Here is a 17958-nt window from a genome sequence, read left to right as displayed (position 1 = left end):
GGAGCTCAATATTGTCTTTTAAAAATCCTGATAAATAAGTCACAAAAAACTTTACAATATATATTATTTTATAGGGGAGCAATTCTTTTGTTGATTTGGATGAAAACTGGACAATCCTGGGCATGGACACAAGTCACGTTCTGTTGAAATAAACAGGAAAACACTTATTCATAATACATTGCATTAAAAATTATTACATATTACAGACTTAAGTACCCAGTTGCAAAATTGGCACCATTCCATTCTGAGAAACACAGAGATGGCTGAGAGAAATTTTACTGAAATCTAATAGGGTTGACTTGGTAAACAGAATGTGGTTATTGTTCACTATATGTACCATTAGCCCAGAACATAAGTCCCTTTGGACAACCACAATCATTTATGAACAGTGAAATTAACTTGGGAAGCCTGCAAAACATCATTTGATTTGATCAAGGACTTCACCTAAGCGTCCCTCCTAATACTGACTTTTTTTTCGCTACTGAACTCCCATTTTGAAACTGCTCATTTCTAAAGAGAGAAAAGCAGAGAAGTAACAATAGTTAATAATGATAGTTCTGTGATAATTATTCAAGTATGTTTTGAGTTGATGTGCCCAAGTCTACATTCAGTTAATGCTGAGACTGCATGCTAAGAATCAGCAATGCAGAGCAGAGACAGGGATGGGACAGATTCCTGTTACGCAACTGGGAACCTCGGTCTGCTTCTAGACTCTAAAAAACCTCCTTATCTGTTCCCAATCTACAGATTTCCCCAAATTTGCCATTATAATATGGATACTTTCAGAGGAATTACTGATTGGGATGGCCAGGAGGATAAATTGAGGGGAGAGAAGGCCTACAAAAAGCAAAGCATACAAGCTAAGTCAGAATGGGCACTTGATTGGGACATAGCTTGATGCAGAAACTTCCATGATGAATAAGAAATATTTTAAATATGAAAGCATATCATATAAACTAGGTGTTCTTGAGATTTCCCTGAAGCTTGTTTGAAAGAGAAGGCCAGTTTAGAGAAGAGTTCAATTTTTCAATCTGGAAATTTAATAAAGAAAAATTTCCATCATGAGTTCAGTCCTCTACAGAAATTCACATTCAGATTCTTAAGTTAATTATATAATTTACATTCACATTCATCTCCTTAATTCTATAAGTTTCATTTTTAAATGTATGTTTTATCTGATTTAAATGAACTCTGGCTAGCCGCTAGCAGGTTTTTTTTTTCTTTTTGGAAATATTTCTTACATTTTTCTGAAAAATGTAAGATTCATGCTTAGAGGCCAAATTTACTTATTACCGCTAGCTATTGTATTTTATAGGTTTAATGAAATAATCAAATGTAAAGTCTCCCATCTCATGAACATTTTCCACACCAGCATGAATCGCCCTAGAATATATAGGCCATTGATGAGAAAACGGCTCCAATGTTTCTGCAAACAGGATGAAGCAATGTGGAAAGGGAAAACATTTTTCATGGCATGAAATATACAAAGTACTTACCTAAACTTATCTGTTATAAGATGTGTGGTGAACGAATGAACAAGTGTGGTGAGTCACACTCTTAGTTAGCATGAATTTATGGTAGGACTATTCTGTCAATTATGACTAAATATGATATACTTGCTTCAGATTTAATTTAGAACCTTACAAAAGCAGATTTTAAAATACCGTGTTTCCCCGAAAATAAGACCTGGTCTTTTTTGTTTTTTGCCTCCAAAAGAGGCACGTCTTATTTGGGGGGGGTGTCTTTTTCACTCACCTCCAGCACTGACAGACCCACCCAGCCAGCCCACTTCTTCTGTGGCCGAAGGAGCAGCTTTATTCTGCAGCTGAGAATGGAGCTCTGGCATGCATTTTGCAGTCAGAGGCCTTTCCAGAAGGCCACTGCAGCCAAGAACCGAGCTATGAATTTAATCCATAGCTTGGTTCTCGGCTATAGAGGCCTTGCAGAACGGAGCTATGGATTTAATCCATAGCTTAGTTCTCGGCTATAGAGGCCTTGCACAACCAAGCTATGGATTGAATCCATAGCTCAGTTCTCGGCTGCAGTGGCCTTCTGGAAAGGCCTCTGACTGCAAAATGCAAGCCCTGGGGACGTTGCAGAAGAAGCGGACCAGCAAGGAGAGGTCTGGCTGCAAAGTAAGTGGGTGCAGGGCATGTGGGGCAGCTCCACACCTCCACCCCCACCCTAGCTTGATGTTTAGGTGTGTGCCCATCCCCCAAAAATCAAGCTAGGGCTTATTTTCGGGGTAGGTCTTACTTTCAGGGAAACACGGTAAGTGCTACAGTGAAATGATTTCAAGAGTATCCAGATTTTTAAGAAACTAGTTCATCCAAACTAGAGATCTGGATGGATTTCTTTCCCCCTAGAGTAGTTTAGATTCTTATATCTCACAATGTCCTGCTTTGAAAACTAAGAGAACCACTAAAGCAATCTTGAGTGTATTTCAGTCACTACATATACTTTCTAGATGGTGGCATGCAGGCAACAGTTTGCAAGATTTGCAAGACAGTGTCTGGATTAGAGTTCTGTCTTGCGTAGAATAATATGAATAAGCTTGGAGGAAACCTGGGTTTTGTTGCATTTGTGATACCTTTGGGTCAAAATGGGCCCAAACTGCCTAGTTTTCCCCCATCATTAGCAGGGAATGTTTCACTACTAAACTAAACTGGTAAGCAAATTTCCATTTTAACTATATGACTAAAACGTGTGGTGTGAAAGCTTTGCTTGACCAAAGCCATCATGGGCAGTAGAGATCAATATCTATGGGCCCAACTGGTGTTCATTATGGCATATGAAAGTTTGTATTTTGAAATGTAAGAGGAGAGCGCAAATGGTAAAGAGCATTAATTAACAAATGAAATGGAAAAAAAAGTTGTATGTCTCTGAAAGGTGAAGGATAAGGTAGTTGATCCTACAGAGTGGAATTGATGAAAACATGTATGGAAGTGAAAGTGAGGTTTAGTTATCAAGGAAAGAGCTAAAATATTAATTAGAAATCAATGTTATCTAGATTGTTAAAAATGCATATGAATATAGGAATTCGTAAGCTGTTGAGAATTGCATCAGGGATGAGTTTTGAGAAAAATTGTGCAATATTCTGAAAAGATCAATCTGGGAGAGGGAGAATACTGTTAAATGATATTAGTGAATAGAAAGAAGACGAGAGAGTACAGAAAAAATGCATTGGCCACATGAAAAATGAATGAAAAGCATTACTGGTAAGTATAAATCTACTATTCTTCACATGTTGTTATTCCCTTGATTATTTAAAAATGAAAAACTGACAATTATTCAAGGTATAAGAGTGATGAAAAGTTCAGAAGTTAGATGTCAAATCATTTCTGGTAGTCTCAAAAATGGATCTTAAGAAAAAAAATAGACATGGAAGAAAAAGAAATGAAAAAGTAGAATAACTTCAGGTAGACAAAATATGCCCTGTATGTATAAAATTGAAAACAAATCTCCCAATAAACTAAAAAGAGAGTAGACTTGACAAAAGAGAATATGTAAGCTAACTTAAAGCAGTGGGAAAAATTATTTTACAGAACGTCACAGAGGTTTGTGGACATATGCTAAAGGAAAGTACTAAAAATGAACATTGAAATCAAAAGTCTGTGAATGAGCAATACTCGGGCAAGAGAATCACGATGAGGAAAATATATAACGTACATCTAGAGAAAAAGTTGCAAAGAATGCAGTCACAGACAACAGGCAGCTACTTAAATAAATGCAGGAAAGAAAATGCAGAGCAATTTGGATGGAAACAAATAATTGTTAAATAACTATAGACATATCTGTAGAATGAATTAGTACTGCTAGGAAGTGATCTCTAGAGAACAAATGAAGACCGAACTGTAAAACAAACGTATGAAGGAAAAGTAAATGGATTCAGATGAAGTCGATAATGAAGGGACATCACGGCCGAATCAGCTAATGAAACCCTCAATAACTTATAAGTGAGATTTAGAAACAAAGGCAATGTGCTTGGTACCCCACTTGGCTGGCTGAGGAATTCTGGGAGTTGAAGTCCACAAGTCTTAAAGTTGCCAAGGTTGGAGATCCCTGGTCCAATAGATTCAAACTTGTTACATGAATACAAGTAAGCATTTGAAATTTAGCCACTTAGTTTAATGGCTGGATTCATAGAACAGGCTCAGCTGGTTTGCTAAATGAACTGATTATCCAGGTGTGTACAATATGTAGACCCAGTTTGGTCTAGTGGTTAAGGCACCAAGCTAGAAAGCAGGAGACTGTAAGTCCTGCCTTAACCATGAAAGCAGGCTGAGTGACCTTGGGCAAATTACTTTCAGGCCAATCCACCTCACAGGGTTGTTTGTGGGGGGAAAAGGAGGAAGGTGTGAGGGATATTTTCACTGCCTTGAGTTATTTGTAAAAAATAATAAAGACGGGATACAAATCAATAAAAAAGAAATAAATATTATAAACTAACCAAATGGCCTGCCTTCAAATAACATACTAGTTATCTTAAAACTAATCAACTTTAGCATGTTATTTGGGAGGAGCATGTCATGTGAAAATTAGCTTGATTTATAATTGACTTTGTTAAGCATCTGGTCTTGACATTTTACTAAATATTTGTTAATATTTATAACTTTTTAATTAATTCTGGCTTTGAAGAGACAGTAACAAAATGCTGCGAGGTTGCTGAAGACTGAACGTAAAAAAATGGAATGGTAAGGCATTCTTTCTTCCTAATTTTACCAAGATTGACTAAACTGTAACTTGTAAGGATTACTACATTTAAAAAAAAATCCCCAATGTGATAGTGTCATGCTGACATCTCCTGTTGTATAAGGATCATGTAAGAGTCCATGCATATTTTATCCTGTGCATTCTAATTCTTTTTCCATTTAAATGACATGTGCATATCATGAAACAAAACATTCTCCTTCTGTACTTCAGAGGCTCGTACTAGAATATCGTGCATATTTTAAGCCTTGATCAAACACAAGAGATCCCAAGTTACAACTGAAATTCAAAGCAAAATCGCAGCCAGATATTAAATGTCCAGATAATATGGCGCATCCCAGCTGGAAGTAACTTCAGGAAGTTAAGGCCCTACTTTTAAACAGGCTGTCCCTTAGACAGGTGTGCTTGTTGATCAGAAATGGACATGGGGAGAAATAGGATGAGTAATACATAGAATACATAATCAAATACAGTTAAGTTTGCTTTCGGGAAATCATAGCCACCTCTGTGCCTTTACAAAAAAGCAATAAAATGCAATCAGTAAAATACAGTTATGTGCCATGAATATACAGAAATGTTATTTTTTGAAATATATACAAGAAAATCTTTTCTACTGCCAGTGTCCAAGGTATTAATAAATTAAATCACTGGACATAAATGAAAGACAAGTTTCTATTTAAAAGCATTAAGATTTTCACCTTATAGATTGATTTTAGCAAAGCATGATAACCAACTAGACTTAATTTTGTGGGAGACATCATCCAGGCTCTTTCCGCATATACATCAAAATGTGCTACATAATAGCCATTTAGATCATTTCTTCATCCAAAAATATAATTGCTTTATGAAAAAGCAATAAAATATAATTTGCTTAAAAATGATATTAGCAAGATTCGACTGAGAAAGTAGTGCTTGTATCACATTACTTCTCCCAACAATTCCCAAAAAGGTGAGAACAAAAATATATAATGTACATAAGAAAGCATGAATACATAGATTATCAGGATGATCATACCCCTGCAGGATGCTTTTCTAATTTAAAAGATGTGCTTAGCATTCATGCACAGTTTTAGAGAATTTTAATTCTATAAAGGGTTATGAAAATGAGACAGAATGAAGTATGAGGTCATGAAAAGAGATGGTATATTTGTCACAGCAGTAGGCATTGGGAATATGAACTCAGATTAACTTCCCAAGGTCATTACAAAATTAGCCCGTTTCCTTTCAACCTGTCTATATAGAAACACAACCTGCAAAGATAAAACATTTCCAGATCATCCTTTTTTTTGCTTTACAATTACAGTTCATTTTCCATCAATAATACACTTTATCCATTATTTAAAATATGAACAAAAATCCCGTTTTAAAAATCTGCCCTTGAGAAATGACAAATAATACATATTTTAAAATAACAACGTACAACTTGACAATTGTTTTTAAGGCATGAAAAATGGCATATGAATGGGAAGAGCATCTAGAAAAGCACTATGTTGTTTTTGATATAGCCAGTACAAGCACCACACATCAAAAAACCAACCTGACTCTAGAAATGAACAAGTGTTCTAATGTGAGTCAAGATTCAATAACTACATGTGTAGACATTCTAGAACTTAGTTATAACAAGGTTGGTTTTATTGTTGAACTCTTCATGTCTATTTAAAGCACCAGATACTCTACAAAGCATCTTTGGCCAAATCATGTTTCTTTTATGCTGCACTTCCAGTATCTCAATAGATAAAGGGTGTGGGCATTTTCCTCCCCTCTTTTCAATTTAATGATGACAGAAAAGTTTGGAGTCTGGGCTAATGCACTTTTGGAAATCTATTATAAATTGAATGTAAAAGTAAAGGAAGGTTTCCTGCAGACCCACAAATCACCATCAGCCATAAGAAACATGTTGTGCATAGTGGTTTGTTTCTTTTTTTTCTTTTTTAAAAGACTTATGCTGCTATATCTACATTCTCAATTTACCAGAGTTTGAGTGTTTCTACTTTACTAAAGCCAGGATCCTTTCGGAGTTCCCAATAGGTGTCATTAGAAACCCATGTTTCTCTCTGATTGGCTTCAATAACTTTTCTGCAAAATTAAAGAAGTTATTGGTTAAAATAAATTCAGAAATATTCTTGAAGAGAATAAAAACATACTTCAATCTAATTTACTTGTTGAGGAAACCTTCTGAAAAATGAAATTGCAATAAAATAATCCATTTTATTTAAACATAAATCAACAATCAACAAATAAAAGAAGAAAAACACAATTAGGATAAAAAAAGGAAAAAAATTGTTCTAAAATATCTAAGAACGATTGGAAGAGATATTACTGTACAAGCTGTAGAATGGTACTTAGCTATGGTCAAAGATGTCAAATCACATTGATCTAATAATAATAATAATAATAATAAGATAAAACAAGTCAGAATGAATAGGATATTTAGTAAAGAATGGAAATAATAATTCTTGGTCAGTGTCTGGGTAGAAGGGACAATACAGAGTATCATGTTCCAGCATTTCAATTATTTCTCCACGATGTGGATACATCTTTGTTCAAAAGGGATCCTTCAGCATGTCCCTTCAGTAACCACTATTGTGTGGGCACTGAATCTACCTCAAGGATAAAGCCCTTCTCAATTTTGGAATTGTTATGCAACTAAGTTATTTGGCTGACTGAAGAAGATATGTGGAGTGGCTCAAGAAGTTGTTTCTAGATAGAACTGATAAATCAGCCTACAACCCTAAATCAATGGCCCACTGCTTGAGATCAGCTAATGCACAATCATTTTAAGTAGGCCAGCTTTACTGTGAAACACACATTTGGCACACAATGGGCTGCTTAAAAAAGAATCAAAAACTTGGTTGAACTCTTTCAAGACAAAGGAATGCCCTTTAAGGTCCCAACTAAACTCCCAAAAGTTGCTGGACTTAGATCTTAGCTGAAGATATTTTAATCACTGCAGATATATACTGAGATTCTTTGGAGAAATAGAAAAAAGTATAAAGCCAAAGAGGACTTTTGTGCATTTAGGGTAACATAATCAATGTGAAATTTCTGGTTGCCTGTAGTATGGAAAATAATCCCCAGATACTTAAGACCTACTCTGTTAAATAATTATTTAGCTGCCAGATATGTGCCTTAGCAAAAAAAAACATGACCTTCATTTTGGAGTACTTAATTTCTAGCTGTTTTTCTTAACAGTTGCCCACCAAGTTTATCAAGTGCCAGTTTCAGGCCAATCTGTGTCTGAGATCTTGTGTTCTTGCAGATGTTTCATTACCCAAACTAGGTAACGTTATCAGTGGTCCTCAGACAAACTGTGCCTAACGAAACAGTGCAGCAACATCTGCATATAAAAGAACAGAAATGTGTCTATTTCCCAATATTGGCAGATCAAGAGATGGGCTATTCAATGTGTCTATAAGAGAGGGTATGAGTGGTTTTCTCTGAAGCCTGTCTGCTCATCAGCCAAGATATTCTCAATTACAACCCAATCCAGCAGCTGCTTGTACAAGTGCTAGCATATAATTTACTAATTGGCTAATGGGCCAATAATCTCTACTTCTCTTTTTTGTACAGTGAAGTCGCCAAAGGTAGGCCCCAATCATCAGAGACCTTACCACATTTATCAATATAGGTGAATAGGAAAGCCAAAATTGGTACCCACCAATCTGAATTGTTTTGAATGTCCTCCACTGAAATGATCTCATATTCTGGAGCTTTGTTCATTTCAGCTGTTTAATCAGTTTTATAATCTCAGAGCCTATCACAGGGGAGGAGGGGAGGGAAATCTTACACTTAACTAGTTCAGGTTCTTCAGCCAATTTCTCTACTCCTCCATCTGGTGTTAACAGGAAACGGGACTCTTCTAACCAACCCTGATTTGATAGCAACTGCCATAAAGCCAAGAAACAACTGATTTCCTGCTTTAAAAAATATTAAAAATGATCCTCTTTCTTATTCAATCCAGGATGAGTTGCTGCTCTGCTTTGATGCTCTTCAAGAGGAAATATAAACAGTTATTATAAGCAAAGAAGAAATAGGTTTTGAGAGAGTCTTGGAATCAACTAATTTCTGCTACTCGTTATAAGACTTCAGCTCTATCTGGAAATACATAACTCTTTAATCTGCTTCCTCTAATTTACAAATTTTATCTTTTATACCTGCTTCAGTCTGGGACACCACTTCATACTGTTGTATACACAGAAGGAATTACTCCATCCGAAGAGGGATTAGACTATAAATAAAATAATTATTTGGCAGAGAAGGAGAAAAGAGATTGAATTTTACTCTTAGGTATTTGGCAGATTTTTGTTTTTCTAAGTTCACAACGTTACATAAAAGAGAGGAACTGCACATACACTTATTTGCTTGGACAATTCTCTTTATCTAGCTAGGGGAAAATTTATGAAAGATAGTACATGCATAAAACACCAATGTGAGGATCAAACAATGATAGATCTCTGAATTTCAAGAATAATACAATGACTAATACAATAAAACTGATTTCTCACTATTTAAGTCAAGTTTCACAAAAATCATCATCTTTGATTCAAATTTATCTGAGGAATAAGACCCTAAGCTACAACCAATTTTTTCCCTATGTTTTGACACATTTTTGAAAATAATTCAGTTTACAATAAGAAACATGCAGATTTTACAAGACAATTTCTAATGCCAAAAACATTAGTATTTTTATTAATATTTTTACACCATTATATATACCAACTCCATTCTGTCTGTACAAGAATCATAGAGAGAGAGAGATTACTTACTTAAAAAATTTTGGTACATGTTCCATATTGTTTTCCTCTAAATAACGTCTCCGGCATCTCTGGAGTTCTTCAATTCTTTGTTTTTCTGCTGCTGCTGCTTCTAAATTTCCATCTTCCAAGTACCTATAGTTAAGAATTAGATCTTTCAGTAGATATATACCAACCTTTAAAAAAATGTAACAACAAAATCCAGAAATCCTAAAATTCAGGAAGCACCTAAATCACATGTTGTATTAGATAAAATTGATAGCGCTGTCATTCAAGTAAATAAATTTTGATTGAATCAGCATAAATATATATGATTAAACTCTATGGTTTGGGAGAAACAGTCTCCCTCCCTTTTTTTCTACAATATGCAGTTGCATATTAGTGCAGATAGTATATTACAAAAAGGATTTATGAGGTGGGGAACAAAATAGGAAGGGAAACCTCTTTTAAGGTGATCCCTGTCAGCTGCACTGTTTACAAGTTCATATATTAAAATACATTAAACACTTCTCAAATTGTCTGGCGCAAGTTTTCCCTAAGCAGCAGTGATCCACATTTCACATGAATTTTTTAACATTAATGTTCTTTATAGTTAAAAGCAGCCGTAACCATTTTTTAAAAAAGGGAGAAAAAAGAGTGCACATCTTGCCTTTGATCTGGCCTGAATCGAGCATCTGTTTTTGGAAGAAGGTCTTTCAGTACAGGATCTAACTCATTCAGCTCAATGGCAAACCTTGTGAAACCATAGTAATGCTCATAATTTGTTGGCATGGAACCTGTTATTAAAATAAAGATAGTAATTAACCCCTATGAATAAACACTAGGTCTACAGGATGAAGAAAATACTTGTCCTTGCTCTTCATTAAACACCGTATATACACAGCACTGCAAACTCTCAAAACTCTCTAAACCATACATGTCAAACTCGCGACGTCACATGACGTCGCGCAACATATTGGGACGGTTTTGCCATTGCCGGCAATGGGGTGGGCGTGGCTTCCGGATGACGCATCCGGCCCGCGGGCTGGCAGTTTGATACCCCTGCTCTAAACAATGGTTTTGTGTGAAGACATTATTCTACTGGCTATAGCGATGATATGGATGATGGTGCACTGCTCGTGTTTTTGTCAAAATATGCTCTGCTTGGCTAGGACCCCCATGTGGTTTCTCAAACCTTGTCCCATAAAATCCCTCTTACCCAGAAAGGCATGAAATGGTCTGACACAATCACTTCATGCTTCTTTGTGCAAGGAGAAAGAAATTACTTCAGGAAGAAAGATCATCCTGAAAGATTCCAGAGAAGATGGATACTTAGGCCTTCAATGGTCTTAAAGACACTACTGAAAGTTGGCCTTCCACATTACTGAGGCACAGCACGGGCATTCATATTATGCTTTATGCACAAGAAGCAATGTATGGAAAAACAATAAGCAATGGATGGGTACTAATCAAGGAGAGAACCAACCTAGAACTAAGGAGGAATATCCTGACAGTGAGAACAATTAATCAGTGGAATGGCTTGACTCCAGAAGTTGTGGGTGCTGCAACACTGTAAGGAGACTGAACAACCATTATCTGAAATGGTATAGGGTCTCCTCCTTGGTTGGGGGCTGGACTAGAGGATCTCCAGGGTTCCTTCCAACTCTGTTATTCTGTTTTTTTATTTAACTTATATTTTTATATTGCTGAATCAGGTTGAGTCATGGGCGTGTACAAGTAGATAAAACCAGAATGCAACATTACGAAGCAAGGACAGTTTAAAGGCATGAAAATCGTCAGTTCTGGCAGTTTTCTGAAAAGAACCCAACGCCATCTTGTGAAAAACACTGTTTTGAGTCCCCATTCTCTCACTTGAGTTTAGGGGAGATGACAGTGTATCAATTTAATAAATCAGTATGTGGGGAACCCTTAACATCCTGGCTTGGCATGAATGAACTAATTTTACAGAAAGGAAGCAGTTCTGAATAGACCTTTTATGTGGTCTTCTGTTGCCTCCAACATGCTGCTGCCTGAAACTGACCAGACCTTAATCAATTTCACACAAAAGGTTTGTGTTGTCATAAATGTCCACATTGGTCATAAAATGAATTTTATTATCATTAATTATAGTCACATTTGCAAATGGTTGTTATCCAAGGCAGTTGCTAAAAGAGGACTATCTGCATTGTGGTCCACCTTGAAACATTAAGATTTAAAAGGATAAAGAAAATTCAAAACCTCAATTAGTTCTCATGTCATTGTTAAATCAGAAAACCAGCATTTGAATTATAGGAGAACTAGGACCTGCCTCACAGTTACTAATTTTGAAAAGTTAGAAAAACACAAGATTTAGTTCATAAGACACAACTTGTATCCTTGATCAAAGAATCCTATTTTTTTCCCTCCATCAATAAAGGTAAAGGTAAAGGTTCCCCCACACATGCGTGCTAGTCGTTTCCAACTCTAGGGGCCGGTGCTCATCTCCGTTTCAAAGCCGAAGATCCAGCGCTTGTCCGAGGACGTCTCCGTGGTCATGTGGCCGGCATGACTAGACACCAAAGGCGCACGGAACGCTGTTACCTTCCCACCGTAGTGGTCCCTATTTTTCTACTTGCATTTTTACGTGCTTTCGAACTGCTAGGTTGGCAGAAGCTGGGACGAGTAACAGGCGCTCACTCTGTTACGCGGCACTCGGGATTCGACCCGCCAAACTGCCGACCTTCTGATCGACAAGCTCAGCGTCCTAACCCACTGAGCCACCGCGTCCCTACTCCATCAATAGTACCCCATAAAATCCACTATATTATTTTTACTTTCTCTTCCAATGTTATTTTTTTAACATTCGGTTTCACAAAATTCATCATTCAAATATGGGGAAAAACTGACTGTAATCTAATCCTAACCAGTAAGTCTAATTGATTAAATAAGTGACTGTTTCTTTTTTCAGAGGAACTGCTTTTTTGGGGGGTTCAACTTGGAAGAATATAAAAAATGTGTACAATACTGAAAAATGTATATTCATTTTAATGGCAACAGTGGCATTAAACATTTACCGTCATGCTCAAAATATTGTATCTCTCTTCATCCAACATATACTATTTAACAACTTATAGCATTTTGCATTATTCCTGCTGGATCTTAGTATGTAATATGGAACACACAGCTTTCTAAATAAGCCGAGTTTGATTCAGATTTCATCATGGAAAAGATAGCAATTACTTACACTTACAGTTTCTAAGCTACAATTAATGTTCCAAGCTATCATATCTGGTATACTGAGATGAAATTCCTGCGTCCATAGTACAAATTCTACTCCTTTATTTATTACTAGTTATGTTTAGAATTATATAAATGCCATGTATTACCAGGCCTCCATATACATTTTGCTGAAGGTGCAATTCCACAATATAATCCTTCGTGCCATTTTCCAAAAAGGCGATGTACCACTTTTCCTTCTTGGTCCATGACAACACCTTGAACTTCATTTACATTAGAATTCCAGTAATTCACCTAAAAATGTTAACCAAATAGTTTGGTTTTATTAAATGTAAAACAAATCATCAAGAGCAGACATGTCAAACACAAGGCCCGGGGGCCAGATCCGGCCCGAGAAGTGGTTTCATGTGGCCCGTGAAGCCATCCTGGAAACAGTGAGGGAACAGCCCCCACTGCCTTGGCCCTGGCCCAGAGACCCTCCTTCTGCCAGAGACCCTCAGATCTGTCCCACTCCTGCCCCCATAGGCACCCTTGATGCGAACGATGTAGAGCTGGCCATGCCCACCCAGTAGGCCATACACACTCTAGCCACGCCCACCCAGTAGGCCACGCCCACCCTGGCCATACCCACCAGGCCCCTTGAGGGCAACCGCAATGCTGATGTGGCCCTCAATGAAATTGAGTTTGACACCCCTGATCAAGAGTATGTCTGCCATCAATCAACAGCAAAGAATGCAACCCTCAATTCCTTACTAACAGCGCTCAATAATTGCTCTGATTCATCACATGCAATCCCATGAGGGGAAAAAAGTAATCTTGTTTATGACCCAACACACTATATATGTGAGTGCTCTGAGTTATGGCAGACCTCTAATTTAAAAGGGGATTGTAATATGAAGGTCTGCTTCCACAGGCTGCTCCAATTTTGTAGAAGATCATAAAAAGGTGATTGCTGGGATAATGGAAAAGACTGTAAAAGTAAGATTATTTTATATCCTACTCAAAAGTACTTCAGTCTTCCTGACAAGTGGAAGCATTTTGAAGGGCAGATTTCTTCCTTCTAAAAGTATGTCTGGAGCTCAAAAAAAGAAAACAGCATTCTTGATTGGGAATTCAGTCACAACTGGCTTTTCTAATTTTTCCTTTTTTTAAATGTAACTGTCAAGGCCCATGAACTCCAGCAAGGTTGGGATCTAATCAAAGAAGTCTTAATTGATTAATTGCACCACTGACAGTAAATTAACAGGTCACATCTATATCAGTCTGCAAGGGAATAAAACATGACGAAAATGCCAGATATTTCACGATAGTATATATGCATCTCACAGCATCTTAAAATGAAGACAGGAAATCTTTACTCATTTAAATATTGCTTATACTGGCTTCCATAGATCCATGGGGTAAGTCAGAAGTTCTCACCCATCCTAGAAAAATCATTCTGAGTGACAAGAGAGAAAAAGGGGAAGATTCTTTTAAAATTGGTTGTGCCCTGTTTTTATAACTATTTTGCTTAAAGACAGGTATTTATTTATGGGGAAGGATTGAAGATGAAAAATTAATGGAAAAATATTTCCAGTTAGGCCTTTCACTGTCATGCTGAATTGGTTCATATAACTAGGAGCACCTAGGTTCACAGTATTATTTCCCAGAGCCATTGTTGCTGTTGTTACTAATGCAGAGGACTTAAATAAAATGATGCGGAACAATGATTTTACATCCTCAAAGTTCTATTGTATGTCACTGTTAACCATAGAGCTACGCAAGGTATTTACAGATTTGCATCACTGAACATGAATAAAGGCACCGATTGTATTAATTATGGCATCCAATAAGAATATATAGGGATGTTGCCACTAAATTTACACAATCTGTGGCAGCTACTTGAAAGGACTATTAACTGTTCTCCCCACTGAAACAAAAGCCTATAGAAGCTGGTGTGCATACTCAGTGCATTTCCAGACATTTCTGTGAATAGGCCATTGACAGAATGTGTGGCCCCTTCGCCATTCATAATGATAATCAGAGTAAAACTACGGTACCTTGATAAATGTGAGCTTACAAATACAGACACTGCTTTTTGTATTTCTGATTGTTATTTCTCCATAATGCTCTATCCATCTCCTTCCACTCAGAATGTTATGTATACAAGTAGTGACTTTGTTCCAAACATAGCAATCACCGTATCTAGAAAGAAAAGGAAAAGTAATACGTTTCAGAATTACCTTTTCTAAAACCATTCCAAGCTCATGCGCAAATAAATCTTACTACATTTCCAATATTAAGAACAACTCACAAAGAAGGAAAAGGTCTACCTCTTCAATCATTTAAACATTTATATTCTACTTTTTATGTCCACAACAATTTTTTACAATCACCATAAAAAACATAATAAAGCAACATTAGTTAAACATGAGTCTATATCCATCAGCAATTACATCACACTGATTCCTAAAGCTACCCAAAAAATCTGGGGGAATAACAAGACTTAAACACTGTAAACAACAGGCCTGACAAATGTCTGGAAAGTCATCTCACAGTCTGGGATGGTAATAATAAGAATACACCTGCTATGGCAGATTTAAAAAGCTTGTCCATCAAGTGTTTTTGGGTCTCTCTATACTGAAGCTATGGAACGTGGTGGCTCAGTGGGTTAGGACGCTGAGCTTGTCGATCAGAAGGTCGGCAGTTTGGCGGGTCGAATCCCGAGTGCCGCGTAACAGAGTGAGCGCCTGTTACTCGTCCCAGCTTCTGCCAACCTAGCAGTTCGAAAGCACGTAAAAATGCAAGTAGAAAAATAGGGACCACTACGGTGGGAAGGTAACAGCGTTCCGTGCGCCTTTGGCGTTTAGTCATGCCGGCCACATGACCACGGAGACGTCCTCGGACAAGCGCTGGCTCTTCGGCTTTGAAACGGAGATGAGTACCGGCCCCTAGAGTTGGAAACGACTAGCATGCGTGTGCGGGGGAACCTTTACCTTTATACTGAAGCTGAATACTTCCACCGTCTTTTTCCCCATAAAAGCTCTGTGCAACATTACAGCATTTTTAAATGATAATTTGGATTGTCAGATATTTTCCTGAAATCATGCTTTACAGGGTACTTCTGATAATGGAGGCACTAACATCCACATAATAGAATATTAAAAAAAACTTTTTTATACTCTTCCAGAGAAGACAATGCTTACATTCACAAAACAGAATTAATTACAAAAAAAAGATTAACATGAATGCATCCACTTGCAACTTGAAGGTCTGCCAATTCCCTCATGCCAATTATTGTCTTTGATCGTTCTGTTGCTTGTACTGTATGCAGTTCTAAAGATACTTCATAGAAGTTAATATAAGCCACTGAGAGAGATTAGATTGAGACAAAGACAGCCAGTGTTGTAAGTGATTAAAGTTCTGGACTGTAATTAGAGAGATCCAGATTATATCCCCATGTAAGCTGCAGAAACTCACTGATTTGAAGCCACTTTCTCGCAACACAGCCTATCACCCAGGGTTGTTGTGGGGAAAAAGGCAGGGTCCCTATTTAGTTCCTGAACAAAACGCAAGATATAAATCTAATAGAGAAATTTAAAAATAAATTAAAATGTCAGTTGTGTAAAGCAGGATTTTTCAACCTTATCACAGACTGTACCACTTTTAGGACATGACAATATTCGAGTACCACCAGTGCTTAGCAAGGTGTCAAAAACCTAATGACTAAAAAAAGGGGGGGGATTTTTTGGGATTTTACTGATTAGATTCACTTGTTGTTATAGAAATGGTTAGTTTACATTATTATGGAAAAGTAAAAAGTTGAGGTTCAATATTAATGCTTCCCTCTATTGGAACATAGGAAGTCGGATGTCAAAGCCTTTTCTTTTTCCCTTCTCCCCTCACTTTTTCCCCTTTTCTTCCTGCCCACTGTGTCCTACTATTTGCTTTTCTATTTTTTGTATTTTATTCTATAATCTAATAAAATGTTTCAAACCATTTTAAAAAAGGAAAAAAGTACCAGTTTTAATTTCTTTGGTGGCGGTTCCTTTCCCTTTGCACTGACAAATGTATGATGAATTTATCCTTATTTATTAATATGTACCACTACCTTGGTGGTCAGATGGGCGGTCAGCCCTTCTTCCTCTCTCCCTCTCCTCTCTCTTTTTCCTCCTTGCCTGCTGGGCTCTCCTTCCACAGCTTCTTCTCTGTCCCCTTCTCTTTCCCCGTTGTCTTTTTTTTCTCTCTCCCGCCAAAACCACCTCCCTTTATATCCTCTCTCCCCCTCTTTTTCTCTTCGGTGCACCTCCAGCTCATTCCTCTCCTCAAGGCTGCACTTTTTCCCCCACTGTCTTTTTTCCCCCTCTCCCGCCAAAACCACCTCCCTTTATATCCTCTCTCCCCCTCTTTTTCTCTTCAGTGCACCTCCAGCTCATTCCTCTCAAGGCTGCACTTTTTTCCCCATTGTCTTTTTTCCCCCTCTCCCGCCAAAACCACCTCCCTTTATATCCTCTCTCCCCCTCTTTTTCTCTTCGGTGCACCTCCAGCTCATTCCTCTCCTCAAGGCTGCACTTTTTCCCCCACTGTCTTTTTCCCCCCTCTCCCGCCAAAACCACCTCCCTTTATATCCTCTCTCCCCCTCTTTTTCTCTTCGGTGCACCTCCAGCTCATTCCTCTCCTCAAGGCTGCACTTTTTCCCCCATTGTCTTTTTCCCCCCCTCTCCCGCCAAAACCACCTCCCTTTATATACTCTCTCCCCCTCTTTTTCTCTTCGGTGCACCTCCAGCTCATTCCTCTCCTCAAGGCTGCACTTTTTCCCCCACTGTCTTTTTTCCCCCTCTCCCGCCAAAACCACCTCCCTTTATATACTCTCTCCCCCTCTTTTTCTCTTCGGTGCACCTCCAGCTCATTCCTCTCCTCAAGGCTGCACTTTTTCCCCCATTGTCTTTTTCCCCCCCTCTCCCGCCAAAACCACCTCCCTTTATATACTCTCTCCCCCTCTTTTTCTCTTCGGTGCACCTCCAGCTCATTCCTCTCCTCAAGGCTGCACTTTTTCCCCCACTGTCTTTTTTCCCCCTCTCCCGCCAAAACCACCTCCTTTTATATCCTCTCTTCTCTCCCGCTCTTCCTTTTTTCTTCGGTGCACCTCCAGCTGATTCTTCTCCTCAAGGCTGCACTTTTCCATCTCTCTTTTTTCCATCCCCTTCTCTTTCCCTCCATTGTCTTTTTCCCCTCTCCCTTTCCCACCAAAGCCTCCTTTTATATCCTCTCTTCTCTCTCCCCCTCCTCCTTTTCTCTTCAGTGCACCTCCAGCTGCGCA

At 37.9% G+C, this 17958-nt stretch overlaps 1 protein-coding gene and 1 long non-coding RNA gene across 2 annotated transcripts in view; one reads left to right on the top strand and one right to left on the bottom strand.

Moving 5' to 3' along the window:
- Window positions 1-50: 50 nt before the first annotated feature.
- The window catches only part of OSBPL6 (oxysterol binding protein like 6), a 92052-nt gene continuing 74144 nt past the window's right edge, over window positions 51-17958 (bottom strand). Inside the window, exons 21-26 of the mRNA XM_081315044.1 lie at window positions 14699-14843; window positions 12809-12953; window positions 10114-10240; window positions 9477-9599; window positions 6682-6786; window positions 51-140 (exon numbers count right to left, since the gene is read on the bottom strand). Of these exons, the coding sequence (XP_081171170.1) occupies window position 140; window positions 6682-6786; window positions 9477-9599; window positions 10114-10240; window positions 12809-12953; window positions 14699-14843 (646 nt within the window). The 3' untranslated portion in view covers window positions 51-139. The remainder of the gene's footprint in view (window positions 141-6681; window positions 6787-9476; window positions 9600-10113; window positions 10241-12808; window positions 12954-14698; window positions 14844-17958) is intronic.
- On the top strand, window positions 4531-8968 carry LOC308660627. Its single transcript, XR_014024763.1, has 2 exons — window positions 4531-4694; window positions 8672-8968. It is a non-coding gene; the product is annotated as an uncharacterized lncRNA (long non-coding RNA).

This window comes from Vipera berus (assembly GCF_964194415.1).
Source record: "Vipera berus genome assembly, chromosome: 1".
In the NCBI taxonomy this organism is placed as follows: domain Eukaryota; kingdom Metazoa; phylum Chordata; class Lepidosauria; order Squamata; family Viperidae; genus Vipera; species Vipera berus.
This window is presented reverse-complemented; position numbering and strand designations above follow the sequence as displayed.